Source organism: Mytilus californianus, unplaced genomic scaffold (genome assembly GCF_021869535.1).
Source record: "Mytilus californianus isolate M0D057914Y unplaced genomic scaffold, xbMytCali1.0.p SCAF_6, whole genome shotgun sequence".
NCBI classification, from domain to species: Eukaryota; Metazoa; Mollusca; class Bivalvia; order Mytilida; family Mytilidae; genus Mytilus; species Mytilus californianus.
The window spans coordinates 46,099,964-46,117,223 of record NW_026262712.1 but is presented as its reverse complement, the minus strand read 5'-3'; the positions used below and the strand labels follow the sequence as shown (position 1 = coordinate 46,117,223).

At 32.1% G+C, this 17,260-nt stretch overlaps 1 protein-coding gene and 1 long non-coding RNA gene across 3 annotated transcripts in view; both read left to right on the top strand.

The window, feature by feature from the left end:
- The window catches only part of LOC127706456 (uncharacterized), a 348,407-nt gene that overhangs the window by 266,424 nt on the left and 64,723 nt on the right, over positions 1 to 17,260 (top strand). The gene's annotated exons all lie outside the window — the stretch shown is intronic.
- On the top strand, positions 5,588 to 10,162 carry LOC127706436 (uncharacterized). Its single transcript, XM_052211070.1, has 2 exons — positions 5,588 to 6,873; positions 7,337 to 10,162. Exons 1-2 carry the CDS (start codon positions 6,015 to 6,017, stop codon positions 7,660 to 7,662), a joined length of 1,185 nt encoding a protein of 394 aa, XP_052067030.1. The 5' UTR covers positions 5,588 to 6,014; the 3' UTR covers positions 7,663 to 10,162.

Below are 17,260 nucleotides of genomic sequence, written 5' to 3'. Positions count from 1 at the left end.
CCTAGCTCTGCTACAGGTCGCTAGGTAAACTCAATTTGCGACAGTAATATCTACGTTTTTTGTCCGAAAAGGTTAAAATACAATACAGTTATCTCCTAAATTACATACACATGATTGCACCAATATGAGTTTAATATAATGAAATTTGCATGTACTTAGAAGATGTTTTACTTTATTTTAAATATTTAAGTCGGACCAGCATTTTACCCACATTGCTTTATAAATAGCAAACTTTGTTGAGCTGTATCAGTTAAAAACTAATATGCACAATCAGTTCTTTCTTCCCTCTGTATTCAATTACAAAATTAAATCTTTAAAAATGTAAAGATACATACTAAATTTTAGAAAGAAAAAAAAATTGTAAAATTTTCAAAATTCGGTTACCATAGCAACCATTTTTATTAAATTTCATTAAACAAAACTATTTTTCTGGACTGAAAAATTTAACTGATCAATTTTGTTAAATTGTAAGAAATTTGATGCCATCTTTGTATTGTTTAAATATGGAAATTACTTGGATCATTATTGACTTGTAGAAAAATACAATTTACAGAATTTGAAAATCTTGTGTTTTTCATTCATTAAAAATATTTTTTGCAATTATTTGCCCATTGATTTAATTTTATATTCTGGAAGACCTATATTGGTTCTTTCTAAATATACCTAACATTTTACTAGGAGACGCTGCATTCAAGATAAAAATTCACTTGAATACCCTGTATTTACGTATTTTTCACTGAAATCCAAATTTGCCATTTTAGCATATCTTTACTAGCTGGTAGCAAAATAACTGATAATGGTAAAAGTAAAACATATGTGAATTTCAAACAGCTTAAAGGTCAGTTATATTATATTATTCAGAAAAAAAGGATATGTTACACATAAATCAAGTACTTAACAGTGCAAAATGTCGTTTTTTCACTTTTTCAAGAGTTAAAATATGACCTTTTATTGCTAAAATCAACTTATGTGGTTTCCATGGCAACCGGAATATTCTAGAACAATTTGTTGCCTGTTATTGCCTTTAGGTATGGTACTGGCTATTATATAAAAGTTTCATCAAAATCTGAGACCATGTGTGCCAGACCCTATTAGAATTTCTTTGGTGGTTACAGAGAATTGCTCTTAATGTGTCGAGTAATATTAATCAACATATTTGTTATCAATTATTTTAAAACAAGTCTATCGGTCTTGGATTGATTAATTGATTAGTGCTTACTTAACTTCCAATGGTAACTATTTCATGTAAATTCGGGACGAGACGCTATTTACAATTGATACCGTAAGTAGTATCTGCAATGTTAGACGACAGGTATAAAGGAGGGAAATTTTGGACTGCCACTCATCATGTGTTGAATTGGGACAGAAATTTTCCCTTGCAATTGGTCACACATACAGACACCCCCCCACAGAGTTGTTGTAGGGGTAGTCTCTCTAAACAATGCATCATATATTTTGACTGGATCTGGCTGCAAACTTATTCAATCTGCACAACCAAACGGACGTCCCACTTTGGCAAGGGTCTTCAGCTGATCAGAAGATGACCAAAGTAACCATATATCTATACCTCTTAGGATGTTGTCTCGGAAGATGTACAATGTCACCCAGGTTACTTCAAAAGGTTTTCCACAAATGTGTTACGTCCTAGACCGATTTCTTTGGTAAGCAATTCAGGTTAAGGTACGAAAACAAACATGACATTATAAGCATATTTATAACCATAACTGATACTTTGTATATTTATTTGGCTGATTACACCTGAGAATTCTTCTAGCTAGAACTTTATTTTATGATACATGTATATGTAAAACTTATGAGAGTCCGTTTACTAGAAGCAATTCGTAAAACAGGTCAGTAACTTCGCTGGGTTAAAGAATATTTAAGAGGCAGGAAATTATAAAACCGAGTGTTTATTAGCAATAATACTTCAAATCGACGAGAACCCTAGGATTGACTGGGGTATATAAATATGGTCATTACTGGTTTTCTTTCATCCGACAGAAAAAAATATTCCCAAAGTGGAGCAAGTAGACACTCGTCAAAACTAGAGCTGCTAACCAGAAGGGCGACGGAGCGAAACAGCGGCTGAAAATCTAATAGATGAATCAGTTTAAATGAAAAGTATAAACTAGGTACTTGGTTTTTTATTCAATTCACTAACTGTGCTAGCTACTATACAGTTAGACATTAACGAATGTCTTGATAAAGCAAAATATTGAATATGTTATAATCATTTATAGTCATCAAAGATGTAAAACTTTGTATTTTTATTATGTATACGTCCAATCAAGTACTAATGCAATTTTATGACCAGAGCGCTTTGATTTAAAACAAGCCCTGCTACTGAAAAAAATTGTTCCCAAATTCTGATTTTTTATTATCACATGAATTTGTTGTTTAGGATGAATAGAAACCTTCCTCTTATTTAAAGAGAATCTGACGAAAAAAAAACGATATACCGATTACAAGAATTAATAAGGAATAGTTTTACAAGCCTTCCTTCCGATGATAATCAATTTCAAATTGTTCTCGTTATCGTGTTTATCGGCAGTCTTAATGAGTGGAAGATTTCATCCAAACTTGAAGAGGATCCGTGGAAATATTAAGGCGCTATCCCGGCGACAAGAGTGAATATGAAATATTTTACATTCCACCTTTGTCGAAAATAAGGTTCCGTATTTCACATTATTAATCCAAGATTTCGATCATTGGAAACTTCATTTCAAATTTGAAGAGGATCTGAGAACAAATGAAGGAGCTATTCAGGCGACAAGAATTACCATGGAATATTTTAAAACATGTCCCCCGCTCAAAACATTTCCCCATTTAAGTAATTTCTGATTATCCTTCATTGAAATATAAACAGGATCCGACAAAATATGAAAGCGCTGTCATGGTTACAACAAAGTGATCACAGATGGACGGAATAAATGACATAAGGACGAGTCAATCAAAATAAATTCATACTTCGTTCTGATGGTTTATGAATCATAGACCAGCGTAAAAATCCGGATCAAAATGCAAAATTCAAGTGCCTTAAATAAGTTATGCTTTCAACATATCTTTTACTAAGTTTTATCAACATTGGCCTTAACAATAGGTTTACACGTGTTTCGATTTCCTTATTTGTTTATTCAACTAAAAATATTAAGGTTGATATTTTATCCCTGTGTAATGTATTTATGATTACATATTTCCGATGTATTTAAAGTATGTTCGTCCTTTAAAATGAAAAGTTCATATGACAAATTTTAATATTCTTCCTTGAAGATAGGACATGGTGACAACAATACCGAAAGGTTATTAGTATTTCTGTAAACAGACTTTCATTTGTGTACTTCGAGGCTGATTCAGTATCAAGTCAGTACTATGTCATTATATAATATTATTCAGGATAGCTCAAATCCAATTCTGGAAAATTTCAGTAAATTTTGAGCACAATGAATGAAGATGACGTTCTCGACCAAACCCATAATTATATCGGAAGTAAAGGAGGTTTGATTTTAATCAGAATCAAATAAAATGCGTTGCTGATATCATTCGAAGTTTTCCTCTACAGCAATAAATAACACTATTTAGAATATATATATATGATATATGTATAATTGTTTAGTATTTTATTATTTCAATGTGTCAATATCCGGATTTTTAACCCGTGAGCTAAAAGCATTACTAAATCTCCATCGATAACCGCATGATTAGTTTTTGTTTTATTTTAGATACAATATAGTGTTTAGTGTGCAAGACTGATAAATTTACGTGTAAGTCACAAAGATTGGTATACAAACTGGAGTATAATAAGGTTTTAAGACCAGGACATTGAATAAAGGTACCAGCTATATAATCCTTGATTTTATGTTTGAAGCATAATGCAATGAAATAAAGTTTATACACATGTAAATCATTTGTCAACTTGCAAGAGTTCATTGTACGTTAGTATACAACAGTAATACATTTGATATTCCATTTGATCATCGACAGTGAATGAAGTCGAGACATTTCCCTTGAATCTGTCACCAACATGGACCCTTTTTAAAAGTCCTTTTTTATCTTGAAATGCACAAGATGCCCAAAACTGTAATGATCAGTTTAGCCATGCGTGTCATAAAGCAACCATTTGTTTGATTCTGAATAGTGAAAACATATACCTTTTTAAGTTCAGTTCCATACTTAAGATATTGGCACCATATGGTCTAAACAGTTACAGGATTTCTCCTGTCCTCTACTTTTCGTGTCTGCGTATCCTTTTGGAGCACTTGAAATTAACCAAAGTTTCTAATGTGGTAAGTGTTGGTCAGTCTAAAGTGTTTATGTAGTGTTTTGATGAATGTTGTTTTTTTTTCGTCTCTTTTCGACTTGCGAGTTTAATTTTTTTTTTTTTTTTTTTTTAGCATCTTACCTCTTACCACTCTTCATTTCTTTACTGACAGTCGGTCGCTGGGTATACCGTTTTCCCAAATAATGTGCTTGTTAAGGTACTTGTAGGTCTCCGTTGTTTTTCGGCAACTTCGGTTTCAATATTTACCGATATTCCACATCCGTAAAGATGTTCTTTGCAAATAAGGATAAAACATGATATAGAAGCAGAACTTTTGTAATACTTTGGCATCTATACCATCTTTTTAGAAATAATTTTCCAGCATCTATTCTACTAAAATATCGAGGTCCAATTTATTAGCCGGCATGACGTAAAAACGACGAATATCAAAGAATTCAACTGTATATATAACTAATATAGGATATTGGTGTTGATTAAAATTACGCCATTACAGATCATTTTGTTTTCTACATAATTAATAGTACCAATTATTAAAAAGTTCCGGGTCGAATCCGATACCAATAGTATATGTCACATGTAGTTTCCGATTGTAGTAAGAAAACCAAGGTAGGTTCAAACAGAAAGATTTTGAAAGCAGAGAAAACTGTGCATCTTTTTATCAGCATGACTTTATCAGATAAAAATACGAATACTAATTTTCATGGTCATATTTGTAATCATTAGAATTGTAACTGTTAAAACATATTACCAGCCATTGTTACTATGGGTACCTGTTGCTATTAAGAAAAAACTAAAGGCCATGAAAAAGAAAGATGAAAGATGCCAAAGAGATGTAATAAGTCGAAAACAAACTGACAATGCCATGGAAAAAACGAAAAACGATCAAAATACAAACAGTATACAAACACAACATAAGCAAACTAAAGACTGCGTAACACGAACTCCACCAAAACCCGGTGTGATCTTAGGCGCTCTGAAAGGGTATGCAGATCCTGCTCCACATGTGGCACCCGTTGTGTTGCTCATGTAAGTGCAAACCCGGTTACTTTTTTCTACTTAAAAAGATATTCATACCAATTCATCTTTTCCTGCTCAATTTATAAGCATTTAGTAGCATTATATAAACAGAAACCCGTGCCCCTAAACTTTAACTTATTTCTAAAGAATTGGTAAGGATATTACATGTAAAAAATAAATTTTTCAAACAATGGAAATAAATAGAACCTCTATTTCATTTTCGTTTTGCCTGACATAGTGTCCAAAAGCACAAAACTTAAAAAATAATGCTGATGGCAATATTTTAAATATGGCAAGTAAATTTCCTGTATGTGGCATCTGCGATTCCAGGAATATTTCTGTACCATCTGCAGCATGGTGTTTTGAATGTTACACAGGGATTTGTGAAGAATGTAAGGAACAACATCTTCTCAACGAAGCACACAGAAGTCATGGTATTATACCTTTGACCGATTATCAAAAGTTATCCGTAAGTGTCCTTCAAATTGCTGAGTCTTGCAAATTACATTGTGAAAACTATCAAGCATACTGTCATGAACACGAATGTTCTTATTGTACAAAATGTCTCATTGAGGAACATAGGAACTGCAAAGATCTCACAAATATACACGGTGGTATTTGCAGCATAAATTCGTCAAAAACGATTTGTGAAATTCAAAGTTCATTTCAAGAACTTGCCGAAAATTTGAAAAGGATTAAAAAGAATCGTGAAGAAAATATGTCATCTCTAAAATTAGACAGACAGAATATTGATAAAGAAATTCAGAAAGCTAGACATGCAATTAATGAACATTTTGATCGTCTTGAAGAAGAGTTAATGAAAGAACTGACAAGGGTTGTAGATTACGAAAGCCGAAAAATAAGAAACATTTTAGCATCTTTAGAGCGGACAGAAAAGGAAATAGTTGAACTTCAAGTGACCCTGGCAAGTTTAAAGCAGCATGCATCCGCCCAACAATCATTCCAAGTCAGTAAACAGACTCAGCATAAACTGATTGATACAAACAACTTCATTCAGTCCATGCACGATAATAATGAACTATCAGATGTCAATATCTCTTTACAAATGGACGATTTTGTAAAAATTGTAAAGCAAAATATAATTAAAACTGGGGAAATCGTTGTACAGACCAGTCCAGTTTATACGGCCTTAATGAAACAGGAGTTTAAAGAGGCAAAATATGCGGAACTCAGTGAAATCGTTGTACAAACAAGTTCAGACTATACGTCTTTAATGAGACAGAAGAATAAAGGGGCAAAATACTCGGAACTTGGTGAAAGCGATGTACAGATAACACAAGCTTATACGTCTTTAATGATACAGGAGGATAAGGAAGAAGCATATACAGAACTTGGTGAAATTGTTGAACAGACCAGTCCAATTTATACGTCTTCAACGGGACAGGAGAATAGAGAAGAAGCATATACGGAACTTGGTGAAATTGTTGAACAGACCGATCCATTTAACATGTCGATAGTGAGACAGAAAAATAAGCAAGCACAGTCTAATGTGTCCAAAAGCAAATCTGCACAGGAAAATGAATATGATACCATACCAACAACGGAACATGACACAGGTTTGTTATAATTATATTTTAGTTCTAAAATTAGAAAGGATCTACTTAGAATACAAGTTATGATACAAGTAAAGTATTACGATCATCGATTAATTTAACAATTTTTGTACAACACTTACATAAGTAGATGAGTAGAAGTAAGGCGGGAAAACCAAACTCATTAGACGAAAACAAATCTGACAATTCTGTAAAGCCAATTAAATGAGGTGAGCCTCTAAATATATTGACATATCTTAAAATAACATCATTTCATACAATAGCAAGACAATGCAGATAACACAATAATAAAACAGGCTATATTATATTATTTTATAAGTTTTTTCACCAGAAATGTAAAATAAAGTCCAAAAAGAGTGGATGCATATTTGAATTGTATAATGTCAAGTAATTTCGTTACATGAGGTGTCGAACAAATATTTTTTACTGTCAGAATAATGCACTTCATATTTGTTTTCAGTTTCAGATTTTTGTTTCATTGTCATGGTCAAACCAGGTAAAGATGCCAAGAAATTTGGATTAAATAATAAATACCGACTGTATGTAAAACCTGAAGGTTTCACATTAGAAGACATAAAGAAAAGGACATTGAAATGTCATTGGCCATATGATATAGTGCGACAATATGGCAAGTCAAAGGAAGGGCGAGAAATTGTAATCACTGTAGGCAGGAAGCATATTTTAGGTCCGGGTAATGTCACATTTCGATGTGATTCAAGAGATAATTTAGATAGACTTTTTCGCTTGGTACCCATCTTTATAAAAAGGATACAGTCAGCGGTCAAACCTTGATACTAGAGGATAATGACTTAAAAAGTAATAATACAAACTAAAGCCAATTAAGACATTAGTATGTGTTTAGATAAAGATTCAGTACAAAACTGAGTATAAAGCCAAAACACAATGACTTTGGTTTATCTCTCGTTATATCCAACAAGCTGAAGGAAAACAAAACTTTTCTATATCTTTAGTAACAGTGAAAAAATAAAAATAGATCTACAGTTATAAACGAAACATTCTAATAATAAGTCTTGCAAATGACGTACAGTATGACGTACAGTATTTGACACATAAATCTGTTGCCTAAGGTGCATCTATTGTGAATGCCAGTTTATGTATTGATATGATTCCTTGAGTTTTTCAATTGTTTTTTTTTTATATCTATTCATGAGACTTTTTGTTGCTTAATTACGCTGCTTAATTACGTTGATAACTTCTTACCTGCTGTCTTATTAAGTAGAACTCTTGTTTTGAAACCAAATCAACCATTTCCTGTAAATTCAAGTCAAGGTAAGATCCCGTCTGGTGTAAATGTACTTATTACAGTGAACTAACATACAAAAAATTGTTCATCTTCTAAAAGAAAGGCTATATTCAGATATCTGAACGTGGTTGATACAGCCCGAATATGAGATCTAGTCAAATCATATTAATTCGACGAATATACACTGGTTTCACCAACCTATAACAACATTTAAAAAATAATATATTCAACCTATGCCAACAAAGCAGATACCATTGAGCAATAATTGATGTGACAGTGTTTTGGCAAAGAACTGCTCATCCTTTTTCTCAAAACATTCATCGAAGGGTACCAAAACTAATAGATAAACCTTCAGTGTCACAAATAATCCAGAATGATCTTGAGTATATTCAAAATTCTGTCGTTATGTATCACTTTATTTCTTTTGCAGTTTTCCTTTCATTTGTCTTTGTACTATTATGTCCCTTTTGATCGTATAAATCTTCACGTGGCTCGGTATTTAAGGATCCGGCCTTCAAGTGTTGGGCGTTGGTTGTTTATGATGCAGGTAAGTCCAGAGGGGTGCTTCGGACGCATGCAGTTTGTATAGTGCTATTTTTCATTCTATGTGATCCCTCGCATTTATATTTTACTCAGTTATTGCTTCATATTTTCCAACAAATCTATGGCTTCCATGAATTATTTCTTAAATATTCAATATATATGAATATTTCTAAAGGTGTTTGTGTGTATGTTTTAGTGAGAAGTCTCAAATGTCCATTTGCACTGTAGCCGATTTATGTAGCAGTATCTATATTATCGATTTATTGATTATGAGCTTTAATTTTTAACTGCTAAGCCGATCCTAATTAGGGATACATGCATAGAAAACAACTAAATCGACTTTGAAAAATTCTTAAAAATTAAAATGTATTAAAGAAATATAATTACATTAGATGTACGTTCATTATTATACGTTATTTTGATTGGCTAACAGCAATCACGCGTAATTCTTTATTTCAAAATGAATTGCATAAATTGAAACATACATGATGACACACGTTTCCACAATAAAGTGCACAGGTAAATAAAAGAAAAACTTGATAGTAATCGTCTTTTCATGATCATAGCCACAAAATGTATTATAAGTATTGAATGCTTCTTTTAGTAATTTCATAGGGTTGTAAAAGCATTGACCGTGCGTACATTTTTAGAATGAAGCGCTTCCGCGCTTCATACAAAATGTACTTCGGTCAACGCTTTTACACCCCAATGAATATACAAAAAGAAGCATTCAATTCTTAAATAAAACGAAAAGAAAGCGAGAAATATCTATGTGAGATTAGAGATAAATTATACATTATAGGTCATGTCAGCAATAATTTTCGAAACCATAAAAACCTGGAATGTGGACATAATGATAGAGCTTATTTACTGAAGATGGACAACAAAAAACAAATCCTATTTCCGTATATTGGTTTGTTATAAATCTGTCCGTTGGTTTTTTCTTTTGAATTGATTCACATTTTGTCATGTCACGGTTTCTTAAAGCTGGCTTTATGGCATGGGTTTTGCCTATTGTTAAAGGCCGTATAGTGAACTATAACGGCTTAAATCCACGTCATTTTGGACTAGTGGTAGTTGTCTCATTGACAATCATACCACATATCATATAAACAGTAGTGATAATGTATCCTTTTACTTTTAGCTTAATTATGTTCTAGTTAACATTACATTGTAATTAATTTACTGGTTAGTGTGATTCGTCAAGGATATTTCATGGTTTGCGGTGGCTGTCATTCATGAATCATTTAGGCAGACATTACAAAAATCCGATTTGAATATACCAGTGTAATCCATAAAATGGTCGGGCCGTAATGTTTCAATTTGTTGCATAAGTTTGTTTAACCAACTGATGTTTGTGTATTTTCTTATTATGTGCACACCATGTGTAAAGCTTTTATCAGTAGATATTGTAACGTTGTATTTGGTATTTTAACGTGTAAGTGTACTTATGTAACGTGTGTAATTATCTGACATTCTCATTAAGTGCTCTTCTTGTATCTTTATTATTTTCAAATTACATCGATATATATATATATATCATATGGATTAATGATTTGTTTCCTTCCTTTGATAAAAGAAGAAAATCCTAATTTTTTCATAGTTTATCATATAACGAACAACTTAATGTACACATAAAGTAAAATCTTTTTGCATTGTTATTTTGTAATAAAAGAATACTTAAATGCTAGTATAAACATACTTTCGTCCAGTGTTGTTAGAGGGGTACATATTCTTTGTTCAATTCCATATTTAAGACTGAGTAATGCCATGGTGTCATCCAATTGCTTCGTTTCTAAATCTAAATGTGGCGTGGCTCCTCCTCGTTTGGAGACGGTTAGGTTAGAAAATATTAGAAGAGAAGAGATGCTGTGTTTTAATTGTTATAATACTGTAGAAAAAATATCCTAATATATACTTTTAGAATGTTGGTTTATCAAGATTTTTTAAACAAAATATGCAAAGAATTTTTAATTTTGAACCTAATGTTTTGAATTTTCATTTATCAGATATCATGTTGTTTTTAAACTTTTTTTTAAACAAAGATCAAGGTTTTGTAAATAGATCTCATAATGTATTACAGTATATTGACTTTTTAAAATATATATTATGTAGATTAGAGTTGTATCCTATCTCATACTTTTGTATTGAGTGGCCTCAGTATTTTATCGTAAATAATGTTTCATGTATAATTTTTTTTATACAAAATCTATGACGTAAATAAAATATTGAATTGAAATGATAATTTTCGAACTTGTAATTGATCAATTGACCTCTAAATACTCGCTATTTTCACAACATTTTACCTGTTTATATAACATCCAACAGTTAATTACTTAAATGTCTACGGTTTTGTTCTTATTTGCCAAGTAACTAAAGGTAGATGTTGTTAATTACATTCAAGGAACAGTGTTTAATTATTATTTAGTTTAGTCAAAACAAACAGTAATCAAGAGTTATGCATGTAATCTAAGGCCGTGTTCACACCAAACGACGCGAACTGTAAACGTTTTTACAATTAGTTTCATTTATTGAACAATGGTTTAACATCAAATTTGTTCTCATCTGTACATCGGTTTTAATTACCTGTACATGAGAATTGCTCACACGAGTAAGCTAGAAGTACTTTACATATAGTGAAGTGACAACTCAAGAAACAGTTCGTTATGATAAGAGTTTAATGGACTGACTTGCGTTACGGTTAAAATTCAACAAAGGGGTTATATATCATACGATCATCTAACCACTGTTGTGGAATTTTTCTCTTACTGGAACATTCAATATTATAATTAATTCCCGAATAATGATGTTATCAATATTTTGCTATAAAATGAAACCAATATTTATCAGGTTTTATTCAACATCAAACTTCATATCACAGTAATGAATATTGTCATTGACCGTTGGTCAAAGTATATTAAATTTATTTCATAGTGTTTGCAGTTGATTTTGACAAAAACTGGCCAAACAGTCAAAGCTTTCAAGGTTTCATATAAAAAAAAATTGATAGAACATACAAATCAAACTTCTACGAGCTTTTTGAAAATTTAAAATTATTCTAATTTGAAAATTACGTTGATACTAACATGATTTATGTAAGACATTTCTTAAATTGTCCGTTTGTAAATTTCGAAATTACTAAGAAACTAAGATTTCAAATTCCTAAGGCAAAAAAGTATAACAAAAATATCGAACTCCAAGTTAAATTCAAAATTCTTTGATACAATCAACATTGATACCAGCTGAATTGTTTGTTGTATTTAAATATGATTGTAACCATTAAATTCCTAATAATAAAAGGCGAAATTCAATACTTATTCAATATTTAAGAGAAATATAGTAACATATAGCATGTGTTGATAACAAAAATATTTCTTTTAACAAATGAAGGAAAAAATCAGATGACCTTTTCTCATTAAACCTTCAGGTTTTTTCATGTTGCGAGAAACGCTGTTTTACAAAGATTTGGTAAACATAACTTTGCATTACACGCGGAAAATTACGATTAGGAATTACGATTAGGAAACATAGTTGTATACCGTTATGCGATGCACGGTCCCCTGATACACCTGACAACTCAATATATGTTATCGTGTCTCATATTATGTTTTGTGTACTGTTGATTATAAAAAGGAGAAGTGGTTCTGATTGCCAATGAGACAACTCTTCACAAGAGACCAAATGACACAGAAATTAACAACTATAGGACACCGTACAGCCATCGACAATGAGCGAAGCCCATACCGCATAGTCAGTTATAAAAGGCCCCGGAATGACAAATGTAAAACAATTCAAACGAGAAAACTAACGGACTAATTTATGTACAAAATAATGAACGAAACACAAATATGTAACACAGCAAAAAACGACAACCACTGAATAACAGGCTCCTGACTTGGGACAGGCACATACATAATGTGGCGGGGTTAAACATATAAGCGGGAGCCCAACCCTCCTCTAACCTGGGACAGTGGTGTAACAGTACAACATAAGAACAAACTATAAAAATCAGTTGAAAAAGGCTGAACTCATCAGATGGATACAAATAGAAATATATCTAACAAAAACACAGAGTGGAATTGGCTGGGTACCTGTACATCCCTACAACAAAAAGACACTTAGTACAGATCTTAGAATACTCGCAGTTACTGACAGTTAATTCAAAGCCAATAACAACTAATAGACAAAATCATGCATCTAAGACTAAACTATCAATCAGTACACATCCAACATCCAATAGATTTAGTGAAAAGACGTCATAAACAGTCAGAGAAAACTATGACCTTGTTGATTGTCTGTTTGTCTTTTTCTTTTTCAGCCATGGCGTTGTCAGTTTATTTTCGACTTATAAGTTTGAATGTCCCTTTGGTATCTTTTACTGCTCGCTTTATTGGCATTAAGACAACATCAATCATTCTTATGAGTGTAAACCATTCTCAAAGAATTAAAAATATATCACATAGTAAAAAATCTTCGAAAATGAATAATACAATTTTTAATGTTGATGTTGCCTTCATAATGTTTATTAAAACGACGAACTGACAACCGCAAAAATCAAACAAAAAAACAGAAAACTAAAAGATAAAGCAACATGCAACTCACTTAAACCGATTGTCAACATGCTTTGGAAGAGTTAGCAATGCATTCGCCAATAGTGACAAACGGACTGAGACGTCACCAAATTCACAAACCACGATCATGTTCATTATCCACCCATTAAGATTGACCTAAAATGAAAGTTTGAAATAAAAACCAAAATTCAGGACCTAGGATGGACATGGTCGTTGCCGTCAGAAACCACACGTACATTGAGTTATAAAAAATGTCAAAATACAACACGGAAAACTAAAGCAAAGGTAACATGAAAACCCCTTTTAAAAAATAGGGATGCACTTTAGTCTTCCAGATTGTTAAGCAATTCCTTTATCACTATTTGAACCCTACGTGTTACACATTGAAGTTAATAGATATCAGTAATAAAGTGCACTCAGAGTATCACTATTACAAATAAATGTTTTACAGGAAAATGGCAAGTAAATCCCTTGCATGCAACATCTGCGAATCCAGACATATTTCTAAGCAATCTACAGCATGGTGTTTTGAATGTAATGAAGGACTTTGTGAGGAATATAAAGAACATCGTACTCTGAACAAAGCATCGAAAAGTCATGGTATAATACCTGTTAACGAATTTCAAAAGTCACCTGTAAGTGTCCTTCAAATTGCAGAATCCTGCAAATCACATGGTGAACGATATCAAGCTTATTGTCATAAACACGAGTGTTCTTGTTGTTCAAAGTGTCTCATTGAGGACCATAAGAACTGCAAAGATCTCACAGATATAAACGATGTTGTTTGCAGCATAAAGTCGTCAAACATGATGTTAGAAATCGAAAATTCATTCCGCGAAGTTGCTGAAAATTTACAAAGGATTCAAAAGAATCGAGCAGGAAATTTATCATCTCTCAAACTATACAGACAGACAATCGAAAAGAAATTCAGATAGCTAGGCATACAGTAAATGAACACTTCGATCGTCTTGAAGGAGAATTATTGAAAGAACTTCAAATAATTGAAAACGACAAAAGAAAAAAAATAGCAAAATTTTGGCAACTGTAGAGCGGAAAGAAAAGGAGATAGATGAACTTCAAATAAGTCTTGCAATAATAAAGCAGCATGCATCTGACCTACAAACGTTCCTGATCAGTTAACAGATTAAACATGAACTGATGGATACAGAAAGCCTCATACAGTCCATACAAAATAACAGTGAACTATCAGATGTCACCATCTCTTTACAAACCATTGGTATGATGAAAAGTCTCGGAAATATTAGTAGATTTGGTGAAATCGTTGTTCAAACTAGTCAAAGTGATATATCATTAGTGAGATAGAAAATCAAACAGACGCAGGCCAAAGTTGCTGTTGTGACCAAGGTCAGCCTGGACCATCAGTATGGAACGATAAAAACTGAGGAAGGTTTGTGATATGGGTTATTACGACGTTTTTACATTACACTGCAAAATTGCGAGTTGTCAAGGTTACCTACGAGTAACTTACGTGCATTTTACGGGCTTTTAGATAGTGATAAGAGAATATTACGGAATGGTACTTTTCATCTAAGGCTTAATGTGTTAGCTACGATCTATTTACGTGCTGTTATGAATAATTACGAATTAGTTATGAGAAATACGAGTCCTAACAATGATTGCCAGGGAAACTGACATCACGAGAGACAACATAGCACACGACTTCTTGATAGCAATTGCAAATGAAGTTTTCGATTGTGCAAATTTATAACTTTCCCCAATCGTAAACAATGCGTAAGTAAATTTTACGTTTGCGTATCTATTCTCAAAGGAGTCGTAAACTACACATTGCCTCTCTTTTCACGGATCCTTAAGAGCGTCTGCAAGTTAAGACGATTTATTTATGGATAACATCGAGCTATCTACGGATGTTTGCGATTGACTACGATTTGGTGATTCTTAAGGACCCATAAGACATAAGAAAAATTTGTGTTTGTAAAGGATCTAGAGAATCAATTCTTTTTACAGTATTATATATATTTAATTACATTTGGCGAATTTAAACTTACTTACAAAACTTAGATTAGTAGATTAAAGTACAATAAATAAGCAAAAAACTTACCTATCTATGTATCTCAAAATACATACTTACACCAGCATCTACCATTCTTGAATCAAGGACCTTTTAAAATCACATCTCTTTTATGTGAGATTGGATTATAAGTTCCCAACTCGTGTTTGTTGCATTTATAAACTCATGATCTGGAAATACATTGTCACAAATTGAAAAAATATGATAGCAATGAAAATAGTGAGTAAATTTACAAAGTATTAAACTTCGTTGATGAACTCCATTTTACCACCACCTGTGATACAAGTGATTAGCCAAACTAACTATCAATAAACCAATAAAAAGATTACCCAAGTTGTAAAAATGTGCTTAATTGGATAGTCAAGGACAAGGTATCTATTATGAAATTTAGTGTTCGGACCATAATCCCTCGCTCTAAATTTCATAGTACAAATGTATCTACCTTTTCATAGACAAACCGTTATTCTAGTATGACGTACTTCTTTCGCTTTGTAAACAAAAGCGTGCTAAATTCTCGATACCGGTATATCTATACTTCGCGCAGACTCAGACATGTACATATTATTGACTGTTACTATTTACTTTCCATGTAAATCCACATGTATCGTAACCTATGTACAACATTGTTTGTACAAACACTATGTGAATTTCGATGTGTTCCAATTTAAATTGAAAAAGAATCTACAGAACCGTTATCCTATTCTAATGCAAAACAAAAAGAATAAATGCACAAGATCTTAAAAAATGTATAAAATCAAAATAAAAATAAAATTCTGCGAAATTTCATGAATGATCTTGGCGCATTAACGTTATGTCAAAACATGACGTCATACGAATGAAAACTCTCAAGCTGGAGATTATTGCGTTACGTGTATTTTCTCAATTCGGGTAATATCACATTAAAATGCTGTTTTTAGGTAGGTGTTGTTTCATTTTCTATTACATTGCATCATTTGCACATTCGTGGATTTCAGCAAGTCAACATAGCGGCTAACCTCTTAGTTACGACATGTCAACTGTAGATATGACAGATAATAGTAGCCAATGAAACAAAAGTTTGGGTAAAGAATTATAAGGATTGAACATATTTTTTTCCGGAGGTTATTTCAGGAATAATTCATGCAAGCCTGAGATTTATTTGAAATTTGTAGCTTTTATCTAACAGGGGGTAAAATAGAACATCCATACACAAGGCATCTTACATTCGCTTCAATTTTTTCTCAAATTACCGTATGTGTCTTATTAGAACGAAATAATTCATGCAAGCCATAGATTTGTTATCATTTTCACTTGGCCTGGGCTCTTAAATAAAAACTGGCATTTTAACATGAAGTATAATTGTAGTAGATGGATTTCTATGCTAAGGAATAACACTAACGAGGATCTAATGTTCTGATGTTTATTACCAGTAAATAAAACAAATTCCCTTGTGGAGTGAGTTTAACTGGTAAGGTTGTCTTAGGTATTATAACTATATCAATTGAAGTCAGCAGTCAATAAATATGTCTTCTCCAATATGATAATATATAATAAGGTACATAGGTAACTTTATGGTCAATGTAAACGGGACATAAATCTGAATGACTGTAATAGCTATCGTCCCATAAAAATCTACTAGGCCCAAAACAAAGGAAACTAGCCTTAGCCATGTTGACCGCCATATACTAATACCCAATCAGATACAACTATTCAAATAACACCATATTAATATTCATAGAAAAATAAAATGCATATTACTATACACAAAATTAGGGTTTGCAAGTATTAATTTTTACTCAGATTCAATATTCAAAATATGTAAACTGTTATCATAAACATAGTAATTAAATGTATGTTTTAACATTACACAAAATAGTCACAAAAATCACTCTGCTACATATTAATAACGATTATGTATTTCAAATGTACTTTTACTTTCAAAGGAATGCACTAAGGATTATTTGTCTTTCGCTTCAGATCCTT